This window comes from Dendrobates tinctorius, unplaced genomic scaffold, assembly GCF_039654945.1.
Source record: "Dendrobates tinctorius isolate UK_male_01 unplaced genomic scaffold, ASM3965494v1 ptg000026l, whole genome shotgun sequence".
Taxonomy (NCBI): domain Eukaryota; kingdom Metazoa; phylum Chordata; class Amphibia; order Anura; family Dendrobatidae; genus Dendrobates; species Dendrobates tinctorius.
In genome coordinates, this window is record NW_027361694.1 from 15,369,626 (window position 1) to 15,384,938 (window position 15,313).

Consider the following 15,313-nt stretch of genomic DNA (forward strand, 5'->3'; position numbering starts at 1 on the left):
TGTTTGGAGGGATGTAGTGTCTACACATCCGTCAGAGCTGCATTAGTTACATCTGAACTGTTTTGCATATTCTTTCTGGGTAGTGTGTTGGGTGACTCGGGGTGTAGCAATGTCCCACTGGCAGTATCTGCTGACTTCTACGGTAGCTTAGTCTATAAACCAGGGCTGTGGAGTCAGAGTGGGTGTCGGTGTTCATTTTGGTGGAATCTGTATAAAATGGACCGACTCTGACTCCTAAAATATGATACATTGGGTACAGTAGTACAGTGCAGGATGTGCTGTAAATGTTTCCATAATAATTTGGGAAAGTTATGAAATGCCTTATAAATGTCTGTTCTGTTCCTGATCTCTCCTACACTTAAACACTTAGGATGTTCAATAAATTGAGGGTACTTATTTTTTGGCCACACAGCCCTTTTCCAATACTCCTGAATTTATAATCACTTAAAGAGGTTGTCCACTACTTTGTCATTAATGACCTCTCCTTAGGCTAGGTCATCAATAACTGATGGGTTCCGACACCTTGCACCAATCTCCAATCAACTGTCCTCAGTGGCAGCGGTTGCCCACCAGAAATGCTCGGTTGTGGCGCTGCTCTGTCTTCTGATAGTGGCTGCAGGAGGGGACTGCATATCCACCTCTTATTGATTTGTGTAGGAGGCGGATGTGCAGTACCGTGCCGTGGCCACTTTCAGAAGATGGAGCAGCTCCACAATCGAGCATTTCTGGCCGCTGCTGATCAACAAGGAGGCTCGGTGTCGGACATGTCGATTAGACGTTAATGACCTATCCTAAGGACAGGTCATCAGTAACAAAGTAGTGGACGACCTCTTTAACTGAAAGGGTTGTCTAGTCTAAAATGACAAGCCTGCAGTCACGGCAGTCATTCTATAGGACTGTAGACTTGTCAATCCTCAAATCATGCACGCTATGAGAAGTCTTCTGTGTCAGTGGCGGGAACGGCAGTCACGTGACCGCAAGTTTGCAATATGCATGCTCCCAACCACAATGGGAGAAATGGCAAGAGCCAACCACTAATATTATGAGGGTACTAATGTCCCACTAATATACAGTGTTATGACAGGCAGCGCAGGTGGATACTGTCCTATGATGAGTAATCCAAAAATATCAATAACTGCTCATCGGAAAACCCAGATACACGTTGGATACTTCTACAGGGATTATATTAACAGCCCAGCATCCAAGACCCCAAACACCATATCAATGGGAAAAAACACACTCTATGTTGGCAATACATATATAAGTAGTGGAAAGCTCCCAAGCAGTAGGGGGTCTGACCAAGCCTTACTTGTTTCTCCACTTTAAATCCCAGTTTCCGTATGGGATAGATAAAGGCCATAAGCGAAGAAATAGATTCTTGTTTGTCACTATGACTTTTCCTGTCATGTGTATGGATTTAATTTGTGTAAAGAATAATTTATTTGTGGAGCTGGACTATTTCTTATCGCTTATTTGGGCTGCTGCAGAGCCGTGTCCAAGCTTTGAGTGGATGGGGTTAACGTCAGTGGTGAGCTGGAATCCACATTGTTATATTACAGAAAATGGCCACATAAATGCTGGCACTGCTCTCCAGCATCTCTGATTACTGAGTGCCCTCTAACCCCTGCCTGTCTCTTTTTCATCCAGTAAAACCTGTCCGGTGCCCACATACTGCCAGCTTCAGAAGTGGGGCAGCCAACTCGGATAGCCATACCCCCCAGGAGGACTGCAGAAGTGTAGGTGACGCCAGCTGCTACTGAACCAACGCAGACTTCCATCACCACTACATTGTTCTGGAAGTGATGTGTCTGAAAAAAAATGTATAATTCTGCTCAAAAACAGAATTGTGAGAGGCCAAATAGCCAATGAATGATTTATTTGCTTGATCTCCCAGCCCAACAGCCTATTATGTCCTTTTAGATGAAAATGAACTTTACAAACTTTAAAGAGAATCTGTCACAGGTTGTTGCTACCCTATCTGAGTGAAGCATAATGTAAGGAAGAGACCCTGATTCCAGCGATGTGTCACTTACTTTACTAGTCTTTGTTTACTTTTTGTTTAAAATATCTGTTTTATGTGCTGTCGATCTACCAGTCTTCAGAATGGCGAGCTCTGTGTAGACTGTGTTCCAATAAAAGGGAAGTCCTACAATCGTGGCCAAAAGTTTGGAGACTGACCCAAATTTTTTTTTCTACAAGGTTTGCTGGTTGTACACAGTGTTTTAGGTCTTTTAGTGGAATGTTTTTGTGGTTACTGAAGTACAATTATAAGCGTTTCATAAACTTTTATTGACAAATACACAACTTTATGTGAAGACTTAACACTTATTGTTGACCTTTCTTTTTCAAGACTTCTCCCCTTCACCATGACATGCTGGATAATCCGCTTCTGGGCCCAATCCTGAGTGATGATTAATCATGGCTCAGAGTTTACCACAATTTCTGTGTTTTTGATTGTCCACCCGCTTCTTGAGGGTTGACCAGGTTCTCAATGGGATTGAGATCTGGGGAGTTTCCTGGCCATAGACCCAAAACTTAAATGATTTGTTCACCAAACCATTTAGTTATTACTTTTGCCTGGAAACATGGTGCTGGCACCAAATCGCTCTTCGATTGTTGGTAGATGTTCATGGAGGATTTTTAGAAACTAGTGTTTTATTCATGACCGTGTTCTAAAACAAAATTGTGAGCGAGCCCTCTCTCTGGTGAAAAGCAACTCCTTACATGAATGGTCTCAGGATGCTTTATTGTTGGCATGACATAGCACTTGTGGTACCACTTGTCTTCGTGCTTCCAGATGTCCAAAACAGTCACAATGGAGCTTTCTCAGAGAAAATAATATTGCAGAAAGTACAGGGATTGGACTGCAGAGATCTGGGGTTCAAGTCATATTCTCTGTGTACCTCCTTTCCATTCTCGGGGTTCCAGATCTTTGATCGCCCAACTGTCAGACTCAAAGTGATCAGCAAGTTATCTCCTATCTATTGGCTAAAGGACAACCTGATTTCTCTATCTCTTCATTGGGGGACACAGGAACCATGGGGGGTGTATGCTGCTGCCACTAGGATGCTGACACTATGCAAAAAGGAAAGTTAGCTCCTCCGCAGTATTTATCCCACCGACTGGCGCTCAATTACCCAGTTTAGCTTAGTGTCAGTAGGAGGTGGACACGGGTCTTTCATTAGACCCTTATCTACCTCAGTGTGCGTCGTTTCTTTGCAGGTTCCGGAGGCATACAGAGTGAATAGTCACATCTGTATTCCCACAAAGAGACTGAGTACGGCGTGTACTGCCACCCCGTATCCTCATATGTCTACCGACCAGGAACACGTATGCGTGTTCGCCTTCTGTCTCTCACCCACTCGCCTACCAGAGCCTATCGGTGGATGGAGACACGGTCTGCAACTGGAAATGGGGTAAGTCAGGACTGCAGGAGGTAAGTATCAGCAGGCTGGGCCCCTCTCTCCTTCCCATGATAGTAATCCCCCTTGGCGGTGGAGAACGGGCAAGCTTCCTTAAGCGGCATTACCTGTATTTAGTGTTCTCAGCGCCGCGAAACTGCGGTTCTCTTTAGACCTCCGCGCCGCCCCGCGCTCTCCGGCGGCCGCCGTTTCTAATCCAGGCCCCTGCTTCAGTTCGGGCCTAGTTCTGAGGCGAGGCCTCGCCCCCATTTTCAGGCGGGCTTTTTCTTCTGAGGAACAATCCCGCCCGTCTGGCGCCGCCCACCGCTTCTCTGAGGGTTAGAGGCGTCGCAGGGGCCCGCCCACTCCTCCCAGTATAGGAGGGAGTGGAGTTTTCTTATGCTCCTGAAAGAGCGGTTAGCTCCGCCCCCTCTTGTGAGCTGATTCCCGCCCACAGCATTCAGGAGCGCGTTTTTACCTCAGTTTTTCCTCAGCCTGTGAGCTGCTTGTCTCCGCTTCAGTGTGCTGTGTACACAGGTTCCGTGAGTAGGTCTGCGCTGTAGACTGACACCCTCCTCAGCTCCCCGTCCCCTAACAGTCTGGCACTGTTAGTGGGTTAGCTCATAATGTCTAATTCTAAACCAATTCGCTCTGCTTCTTCCTCTGTGGTAGTCCGTCATTTTGCATGTTCTTCTTGCAAACGCAAGTTTCCATCAGGTCAGTCCTCTCCCCTCTGTCAGGACTGCAGCAAGCCCACTGAACCCACCACCCAGGAGCCCTCGGTTGTCCCGAGTGAGGTTGAGGCCCCTATCCCAGGGTGGGCTTCCTCTCTGTCTCAATCTGTGGCAGATCTCACCAAGGTGTCCCAGACCTTGGTGTCCGTACTGGATAAGTTGTCACTACAGACGTCTGCAGGACCCAGCAGGTCACAGGATGCTCCGGTCGAGCCTGTTAATATTAGCCGCAAAAGAGCCAGACGGGAGCACCGGTCCGGTTCCTCTTCCCGTTCCGCATCGCCCCATAGTCCGTCCAAACGGCCTCCCTTATCAAGATCTTCCTCCCCTGAGCCAGGCGAGACTTTCTCGGATGGACCCTCTGAGGATGTTTTGGAGCTGGACTCGGACCAAATCGCTGATATGAGGGATATAGTTCAGAGCCTCATTGCAGTGATTAACCAGTCCTTCAATATCAAAGATTCTCCTGCGGAACCCGCGGACCAGGAAGTTTCTTTCAGATGGTCAAAACCACCTTCCAAGGTCTTCGCTCATCATTCGGAGTTCCAGAAAATTCTTTCCAGAGAGAGAAAATCCGACCAGGCGTTTTCAAAGAGGAAAATGCCTTGGGGTGTTATATCCTTTCTCGCCGGAACTTATTGCAGACTGGTCAGCTTCACCGACCGTGGACCCTCCGATTTCAAGACTATCTAACAGCACGGTCCTTCCGATTTCTGGGGGGAGCATCTCTAGCAGACACTAATGACAGGGTCATAGAATCTTTTGCTAAGTCAGCCTTCGAAGCGGCGTCTTCTGTTCTAAGCCCGGCCTTCGCGTCTACTTGGGCTTCTAAGGCCATAGCGAAATGGGCTAAGGACCTCCGCCAAGGCATTTTGGCTGGAGACCAGCCAGAGCAGCTGGTGGATCTCGCCGACCAAATTTCGCAGGCAGGCGAATATTTGGTCTTGGCCTCCCTGGATGCCGCATCCTGCGCAGCTCAGGCATCAAGCAATTTGGTGACTTATCGTCAAAAAAGTCCCTCACCAGTTTACCATTTCAGGGATCGCGTCTTTTCGACGATAAGCTGGACCAGATTATTAAGGATGCCACTGGGGGCACAAGCTCCCTTCTTCCCCAGGCAAAATCTCGTCAACCTCCTCCGAAACGTCAGTTTCGGCCTTTTCGTCGCTTCACGACAGCAGATGCGTCTTCCCACCAGCAGAGGCCTCAACCGCGCCAAGATAGGAAAAGAGTCTCCTTTAGGCCCACTCCTTCCTGGCAATCTCATTCTTCCCAGGGTAGATCTACCAGACCTAGACCTGGAAGATCTTCCTCCACATGACTGGAATCAGAACACCGGAGCATACTCCCAGGTGGGCGGCCGTCTTCTTGCCTTCAGGGACGTATGGCTTGACTCGGTGGAAGACGCTTGGGTCAGGGAAGTTGTATCTTCAGGATACAAAATAGAACTTGTTTCTCGTCCTCGGGATCGATTCTTCGAATCCCGACCCCCGAAAGACCCCCCTTGGTTCCGGGTTTCTTTACAGCGATCGCCTCTCTTCTCAAGTCGGGAGTGATTGTTCCAGTACCAGAAAAAGAGCGATTCACAGGTTTCTATTCGAACCTGTTTGTAGTGCCGAAAAACGGAGGCCCGGTTCGGCCCATTCTGGACTTAAAACTACTGAACAAAAGGGTCCGTCTGCGACATTTCAGGATGGAGTCCCTTTATTCAGTAATCGCTTCCATGGAGGCACAAGAATTCCTGTGTTCCATAGACATTCAAGATGCCTATCTACATGTCCCAATCTTCCTGGGTCATCAAAAATTCCTGCGTTTCGCGATACATCAGGATCACTTTCAGTTTGTCGCCCTGCCGTTCGGGCTCGCCACCGCCCCCAGGATTTTTACAAAAATCATGGCAGCGTGATGGCCATTTTGAGGATCAGAGGTCTCGTGCTCTTCCCGTACCTCGACGACATCCTTGCCCCAGGCTCTCGAAAGTCTGACCATTGTCTGCGACACAATTGCTCGATTCGGGTGGATCATCAACACAAAAAAGTCCTGCCTGCCTAGTTCCAACACAGTGCCTTGTGTTTCTAGGCATACTTTTCGACACTCGTCAGGCAAAGGTCTTCCTTCCCGACGACAAGAGATTAACTCTTCGGCGGGATGTTCGTTTGCTTCAGGGCCCCCGACTCATTTCCCTCCGATCAGCCATGAGAGTTCTAGGGAGGATAGTTGCAACGTCGGAGGCTATTCCCTTCGCCCAATTCCACTCAAGACCGCTTCAGCTGACCATTCTGTTGCAGTGGATCAAGTCTGTCTCCTCACTGGATCTTCCAATTCGACTCTCATTTCAGGTCAAGCTGTCCCTCAATTGGTGGCTAACATCTCCTCTTATCGCCCAGGGCCGATCGTTCCTTCCGGTACATTGGCAAGTGGTGACGACAGACACCAGTCTTCTGGACTGGGGCGCAGTGTCTTGCCATCTCACAGTACAGGGCCGTTGGTCAAGGCAGGAAGCGACTCTTCCGATCAATGTCCTAGAGATACGGGCTATTTTCCTGTCCTTGACTCATTCGTATAAGCTGCTCAAAGGTCTGCCAATCCGGATTCAGACTGACAGTGCCACAGCGGTGGCATATATCAACCACCAGGGAGGGACTCTGAGTTCCTCGGCGTTGGCCGAGGTATCCAAGATACTTCATTGGGAAGAAATGTCAGTCCCAGCAATATCCGCCGTACACATTCTGGGTGTGGAAAACGAGGCCGCCAATTTTCTCAGCCACAAAGGCCTCGCGGCAGGGGAATGGTCCCTACATCAGGAAGTCTGCCAGCAGATTTGCCTCCGTTGGGGTACTCCAGACGTGGTTCTGATGGCGTCCCGTCTGAACAAGAAAGTTCCACGGTTCGTATCCAGGGCCCGCGATCCCCTTGCGGTGGGCGCCGATGCTCTGACCATTCCTTGGTCACAGTTCGCAGTTCCTATCTGTTCCCTCCTCTTCCTCTTCTTCCCAAGCTGTTGAAGAAGATCAAGGCAGAAGGGGTACCAGTCATCCTCATTGCGCCGGATTGACCCAGAAGGTCTTGGTTCGCGGCCATCGTCAACCTTCTCGCGGACGCTCCTTGGACACTTCCAGACAGACCAGATCTGCTGTCTCAGAGTCCGATTTACCACCCCAATTCTCGGTCGCTCAATGTGACGGCGTGGCCATTGAGACCGCGGTACTGAAAAAGTCAGGGTTTTCAGATCGGGTAATTCACACAATGATCCGGGCTAGGAAGCCTTCGTCTTCCAAAATATACTGTAGAACGTGGAAGGCATATTTTCGTTGGTGTGAGTCCAATCTCGTTCCGCCAATGTCTTTCTCGCTCCCTTCTATTCTAGCATTCCTCTAGGTAGGCCTGGACACGGGGGTCTGGCCCTTAGTTCTCTAAAGGGGCAAGTTTCGGCGCTTTCAATTTTTTTCCAGAAGACGCTATCCTCTCGGCCGCAGGTAAAAACCTTTTTACAAGGGGCGGCCCTTGCAGTTCCTCCGTATCGGGCTCCAGTGGATCCCTGGGATCTCAATTTAGTCCTAGAGGCTCTACAAGGTTCCCCCTTTGAGCCTCTCAAGGAGGTTTCTCTATCTCTTCTCTCTTGGAAAGTGGCCTTTCCAGTGGCCATTACTTCCATCCGACGTGTCTCGGAGTTGGCAGCTCTTTCTTGGCAACCTCCTTTTTTTAGTGATTCACCAAGATAAAGTTGTTCTACGGCCTCCGCCGTCCTTTCTTCCCAAGGTGGTATCTGCTTTCCACTTGAATGAAGACATCGTTCTACCTTCTTTCTGCCCGGCTCCAGTTCATCACCGGGAACGCTCCTTGAACAGACTGGACCTGGTCAGGGCGACGAAGGTCTACTTGGTTAGAACCGATGCGTTCCGGAAGACAGACTCTCTTTTCGTTGTCCCAGATGGGGCTCGAAAAGCCCTGTCGGCCTCCAAGGCGACTATTGCGCGCTGGATCAGATCGACTATCTTAGAGGCTTACGAGATAAAGAACAGAGTGCCCCCTTTCTGGGATTAAGGCTCACTCCACTCGCGCAGTGGGCGCTTCCTGGGCGGTGCACCACAGGGCTTCTGCGATGCAGCTTTGTAAAGCTGCAACCTGGTCCTCTGTTCACACCTTTGTAAAATTTTACAAGGTCCACACCTACGCTTCGGCGGATGCCAGCCTAAGAAGGAGGATCTTGCAGGCGGCGGTGGTGAGGCCGCTAACCTGATGGAAGTTTGTTTCCCACCCCAGGGACTGCTTTGGGACATCCCATGGTTTCTGTGTCCCCCAATGAAGCGATAGAGAAAACAGGATTTTTAGTTGCTTACCGTAAAATCTGTTTCTCGGAGCCTTCATTGGGGGGGACAGCACACTCCCATGTTTTCAACTTCTGTACTTTGTTCTATGTAATATAGTTCTAGTTGAATTGTTGGTTTACTTTATATTCTATTGCTTCTCCTACTGCTTTCTCACTAACTGAGTAATTGAGCGCCAGTCGGTGGGGTGTATACTGCGGAGGAGGAGCTAACTTTCTTATTTGCATAGTGTCAGCCTCCTAGTGGCAGCAGCATACAGCCCCCATGGTTCCTGTGTCCCCCAATGAAGGGCTCCGAGAAACAGATTTTACGGTAAGCAACTAAAAATCCTGTTATTTTGGGAATACCCCTTTAGCTTTATATTTTTACTTATACAATGTATGCCCAAAACACCAGAACCTGCAATGCTATTTACAAAGAACACAGTAGCCACAATGATGGAAGAAACAATTTGTGAGCTCATCTCATCAGCCAAGAATCCTGATGATCACACTGATCAAAATAAGAAGTGTCATAAATTGTGACCTGTCATTTATGGGCTGTGCTGATTGAGCTTGGTGCACATTGTAATTAGAAAGGAAAAGCAGGAGGAAAACATGCTCCTTTCCCTTTGGAGCCTGGCTGTACAGACAGAAAGAGGAATCCCCCTGTAGATGATTTATGTATACAGTGGCACGTTACCGTTTATAGACAGAACATGGGGCCAGCATGATTGCTCCAGTCTTTTAAAATGGGAGTATTTACATGTCACATTAGTCTTTCTTTTTAATGGGATTTGTCACTAGTTATGCAGTTATGTTTTGACTTCTTAAAAAGCTAATTGCAGACTCCTCTCCTAATGAACTCCGATGCTAATGAATAAAAGGACAGATGCACGATACCTGGTGATCATTCCCTCTGTGGTTCATGTGATCGCTGAAACCAATGAATGAGACCTCAACTCTGCTGGAACTTTGACGGATTTGAAAGGGACATATTGGTGTTTTATTATTATTAAATTGCATTCCCTACTATTAAAGGGAGGAGTCTAACGCCACAAATTGATGTTTCTAACTTAGCAAGGTACCTTTTAGGGAACCTAGCTTTAACCATTAGTGTCCATATCCATTGCAGTATGTGACATAAATTGTTCTTTTTTTCAGATATAAAGAAGGTTGGTGCACTTTTTCGTGGCTAAGCAGTTCAGCGCACCTTCCCACCTACTCGTTTCTTATCCCCTCCCTTCTCTTCCTTGATTTACAAGAGCCAGAGGAGGGTAGAGGTAAAATAAAAACTACTGTAATTTGTCAACACAAGTTGATTTGTTCATAATGGTGCAAATTTTGTTCGGCCTCTATCCTCTACAAGCTATGCTATTCTTGGTTGGACAGTCATTTTGTGCTGACACTCCTTTTACAGCAGAGGGATGAGAAAATTGGATGTGTGCAGGCCCTCATCTTTACTGCGCAGGAGCCAGACTTGGCTGTTTGATGTGGGTGAAGCCTCCTACCTCATCCACACTATCACAGATGAAGGATTGGCAATTACAGGTAGAGGGGTGTGCTGAAAACGGTCTGGATAATATACCCATTGTACCTCTTGGTGCCAATTGGCATGCATCGATGAGCAAGTTTATAACTTTACAGAGGTTTGCAGGCCAGCAGGACTTACAATATGGTGACTCCAGGTTATAATGAAAGAACCTGTATATGTATGTTTGTGAAATATATAAATATATTAATGGTCTGTCAGTGCTGCTTCTGACATGTATATTGTGCTTACTATTTGTGCATATAGAGATGCAGGGCATTTGAACATTCAATTAAGCAATGAATTCAATTACATGACTGAATTAAGCAATGAACAGGAGAACTGACCTGGAAACTGCTGATGGTGATTTTGCAGGACTGATAACAGTATTTTCTGGTCAGGAGCTGAGAGGGAGGGAGTTCAGCAAATAACTGCTGTATAGAAATGATTGGATTGGAGTGGGCTGAGAGGTATTTTATGAGTTAACACCTCAGCCTGGAATATAGCTACTGTGCATAATCTCCAGACTCTGTTGATCGACCTCCTTTGCAACATGCTGAGCACTATGTAAGACAAAGTTCTCTTGTCAGTACCAGGATCTCAGATAGAAAAAGCAAATCAAATGATTCACTGCTGAGCCTTCTGTCAGTAAGTGCCAGGTGTGGTTACAGCCACTGCTCACATTTGAGCTTTTATGACTGAAGTGTTGAGTACAGGGAGGAATAAAGTCATGGGGGCGGCCCCGGCGCTGGTTCAGTCACCAGAACAACCCTGCACCCCCAGCCCTGACTGACAGCCGGCTGCAATATAGAGCCAGTGCCATTGAGGGCCAGGGGGTGCAGTTACAGCGGCTCTTTATAATCAGAGTGGTGACTGAACCGACACTGCCTCACCCCTGTGACTGAATACCAATTGCTGGCGGGGAGAATAAAGACCATTTTCTCCCCAATACATTCGGCTATGTGCAGGCACCAGACAGCATCATAACGCTGTTAACCTCCAGGTTAATGGGGTTATTTCTGGTGACAGGTTCCCTTTAATTTCCTCCCACTACCTGAGCGTTCGTTGCGGCAGCCGTACAGCTTTAGAACAATAACCTGCAGAATAACCCAATATCAGTTAATAGCTTTTGTGAACATGAGAGGTTTCCTTTAAACCTCTGCTCTTTCAGAGATTTTCTGGCCAGTGGGCAGTCCTATTAGAGATTTGACACATGTAAGTGTGCACGGGGAGATAGCTGTAAGTCACCGATAGGACCGACCAAAAATCCCAGAAAAACCAGAGGATTAAGTGATTACAGCAAAGGTTATACTGAATCTTTTCTCACAAAACTATATTTGAACCTTCTCAGCTCTTCCTGCTCTATAATCTCGTGCATGCAGTTTGGTCTACATTTTCATGGAGACTCGTTCCCTTTAATTATATACAGATGATAAAAAGATGGAAACAGAATTTTCACAACTTCTGGATTTATTGGCTATCAAGTATGAGAGCCAGGTGCAGAATGTACACACCTTGGCATGTTGTCAAAGGCCATGGTAGCATGTTTAGGCCACGCATGCCTACTCACTGTAGCGCAAACAACTTACAACCATGGCATTGTGTTGAAAAAACAGCTCCTGGGACACTTTGGAGAAATGACCGGATCACTGGTTCTACAGCCAAATCTTTGTAACAGTGAGCTGTTGGTGTGCCTGGAATGAAGACTGCATGGATCTGGCTAGCGTACATTATGGCACATGTGCCTGATGGCGCTGCCCCAGACTTGTCTCCCTTCAAGCACATTTGGGATGTCATTGGTTGGGAGCTGCCAGCAGTAGATCTTGATGATTTCTGTGCCCAAGTGCATTCAGTGTGGAAGAAAATTCATCAGACAACCATTTCCAACTTAATTGATAGCATGCAAAAGCATGTAATTTTTTCTGTGTGGCACTTGTATTCAATGCTAAAAAAAAAATCGAAATTTTTGTTTGTTTTTTCAAATTTGTATAATCATTAACATATCTGTCAGTCCTGTGATTTTCATCATTCCATGACTTTTCCTTCTTGGCGTTGCAACTTTAATGGTGAGGAGTGTATCTATGTATATACTTGTATAAACCAAAGCCTTGTTTCCAGTGAAGGTGAAGCAGGCTTCAGTTTTAGTTTTGCTTACAAAGTAGGAACAGATGAAGAAGAAGAAGAAAAAAAAAAAAAAAACAAGAGAAAAACCCTGTTAGTAACTGTTAAAAGTGATATCTGGGACTTTCTGAAAGAGAAAAAATGTGCCTAAGCACTAACAGGCGGGTAGTTGCTGTTTCCTGGCACAGCGTGGTCACAGGCCGCTCCTGCTGGAGATTCAGCTGCCTGTGCTGACATCACATGGACAGAGCAGCTGCTTCTTTTCCACTCCGTTCCGTTGTCGGGGTGTGACTTCTGACTTTATTCTAATTTACAGTCACCACCCCCAGTTAGACAGTGGCAATCAGTCTTTCAGTCAGAATGAAGGACGTCTTGCCCTGTCATTAGAGCAGAGCTGAAAAGAATCTACCGATGTCAGCATAGGCCGCTGATTTATCAACAGCGCTGTCAGTAGCAACTACATGCCTGTTAGTGCTTAGGCACATTTTTTTGTTTTTCAGGAAGTATCCACTTTTAATGTAAATTGTTGCAGCAATGTCTTACATACAGTGGTGTAATATGAACAATTTACCCACTGAGCCGTGCGTCACCTTGCATGTGAGCGCAGAGCCTAGAAGCAGATGTGCTCTTCTGGACTGTGCCTGCACAGGATGAAGTAGGATCAGAACAAGAATGCTTCTGTCAGTCCGCAGCTCCCTAGGGACTAGCTGTCAGAAAACCATTTCCAGATCAGGAACATTCATGTGTGCGGCCGCCCTTTGAGGCATGTATCGTTGCCATAGTGACCGGGATGACTGCCTTTTATCCCCCATCGCATTACTCTCTTCTCTCACAACCTTTATGTAGTATTAAACATCAAAAAGTGAATTTAGGTCAGTAAAAAAATGGCTTCTCCAACTCTATGAGCGCGAGGAATTATGGGCGAGTGGTGTTGGTGAGCTGCAGTGAGCATCAGAAACTGGTGTTCTTTCTTCTTCCCTCATCTTGAGCATGCCCCCGGCAGTGTAAGGAGAGCAGAGGGAGTAGATGTGTGTGTGGATGCTGAGCCCTATTTGTAGGTATAGATTTTCTCCTGTCTGAGGTTTTCTCTCCGCCTCCTGTACGTCCCTCCGTGGTGCCTTACTCAGCCCATGCTTGAGGAATCTTGCTAGGCATCTCTTGAGAAGGGATGCAGATGATGGAGACTGTCACTGTGAGTCACGGGAAGCTACTCTGCAAATGGAGCCAGGGATGCTAGGATCGGCCACTGTCAGCAGCTGGGAATGGGTTGCACTACTAGTGTGATCCTTTTTAAAGGCATTTGCACAGTATTAGAGAGAAACTGTGCTTATATCTGCAAACAGCAAGGAGAAAATAATGCCCTCGAGTACACCGCGCAGAGCTTGTCGAGAGAGGACTCCGGCTTCACACATTCATCTCTGGTAAGTATGCCATGGCTTGTACCGGCTCCTTGCTGCATTGCAATTGGCAAACAATTTTATTGTATGTCAGATTACATTGAGGGTGCATTTGTTTTCTGACATGGCAAATAATATTGCCCAGAAAGCAAAAAAAATCTCATTGTTAGATCTCAACCTACTGAGGTTATATTATGCTCCTATATAGAATGTCCCATATACTGTCCGCATGTCTGACCGTGCAGTCTAATACAAGATGCCGGTATGGTAGACGGTGTGAGTCTGGCACATAAGCTCTCCGCTGTCACACTTGCATTTCCCTGGGCTGGGGCTCCTCATACCAGCTATTCACCAAGTCCGTTATGTGATGGGTGTTTCATTACAAAAATTAATAAAGGGAAGTCACTTGCAATTGCCCTTGGCTGTCTGAGTGCATTATTTCCAAGTGCCACCCTGGTGTTATAGGCAATCTCCGATCAGCTTTTTTTCTTGTAGCATAATTGCATTGATATGCTAGTGTGATAGTGTTATGATGTGATAGATATTTATAATTTCATTATTTCAGTGCTTGGATTTTCCAGGATGTGCTTTGGGTGGTGATATTTTTCGACACTTGGATGTTAGTAGTTAGTGCCACATACTGCCAGATATCTGCATCAATCAGAAATGGTTTCTCTGCAAAATCCTCCAAATCATTATCTTATTGATATCAACAATCATAGCCCTGAATCGGCAGTGATCAGTTCATGACTAGACCAGAGTAGCAGTGCCATAGTAGGAATCCAGTCCGTAATTATATGAAATTTTGTGAATTTCTTACAGTATTGGTCAATGATCTACAGAAAAGACTCGGAGCTCAAGGTTTGAGCACTTGAATTTTGACAATTTTATTTAGTCAATCCAATTGCAATTTTATATGACTTTTCGGTCCTAAAATCCATATCTCCATCAGAATACAATGGGTTGCGGTGGCTTGTGATAGTTTGGTATGTGTAGCGCAGGAGGGAAGACGACTGCAGTCACACAAGCAGAGGCGCTAGGACCGAAACGTCATATATATTGCAACTGAATTGCTTAAATACAATTGGAATAATTCAACTGCACGAACCTTGAGTTCTCGGTCTTTTCTGAAGATCATTGACCAATACAGTAAGAAAATATAACAAAATGTTGTGGTCCATTAAATCACAGCCGATATGGCTAATGTTCTATGTTCCCGTACCAATTATCATCTTGATATGTGCCCACCTAGGGAGCCACTCTATCAAATGGATGGGGGGGCAACTTTTTATAACCAGAAGTCAAAAGGTTTTATGACCCATTATTAGATGGTTGGGGGTCCTCGCTAACTCCCGAACACTGTATACACTGTATACACTGTCATTTGGCTGGGATAGCATAGATTGGAGCCTTCAATTATAACCAGTCCATTTCAAGAAGAAAAATGTCATAAAATCATATATCTGTGGCGGGATTTACAGTTTGGTGTCATTCAAACCCAACACTCAGCTGTTTTCTGTCTCGTCAGGAACTGTGTAACTGGTGCAAATTTAGATCAGTGTCCAAGATATTGGCGGAAGTTCACTATTTCTGAAACTAAATCCAAGAACCAATGATGTGACTGTTCATGTTACAAACTTGTCTTGATAAAATACTGTAGTTTATCTTGTTCGCTGATATGATGCATTAAAAGGATTTGTCTGATGACGAACAACCGCTTACGGTACAGTCGTATAGATGACCCTACGTGGGGGTTCTTGCTTGAGACAAACGTCTATTACTAAAGAACTTCTAAAAAGCCGCGTTCCTTCTGTTGTACTGGG

The 15,313-nt window shown here is 46.4% G+C and overlaps 1 protein-coding gene across 9 annotated transcripts in view; it reads left to right on the plus strand.

The window, feature by feature from the left end:
* DOCK9 (dedicator of cytokinesis 9) overlaps positions 1-15,313 on the plus strand; it is a 345,565-nt gene that overhangs the window by 46,420 nt on the left and 283,832 nt on the right. For 3 of the 9 annotated variants that reach the window (XM_073569530.1, XM_073569531.1, XM_073569537.1), the window contains exon 1: positions 13,177-13,514. The exons of 3 other annotated variants lie outside the window; for them this stretch is intronic. In XM_073569530.1, the coding sequence (XP_073425631.1) occupies positions 13,356-13,514 (159 nt within the window). In that variant the 5' untranslated portion in view covers positions 13,177-13,355. Of the gene's footprint in view, positions 1-13,166; positions 13,515-15,313 lie in introns of those variants that run through there. 3 more of the 9 variants (XM_073569538.1, XM_073569539.1, XM_073569536.1) reach the window with 3 other exon arrangements.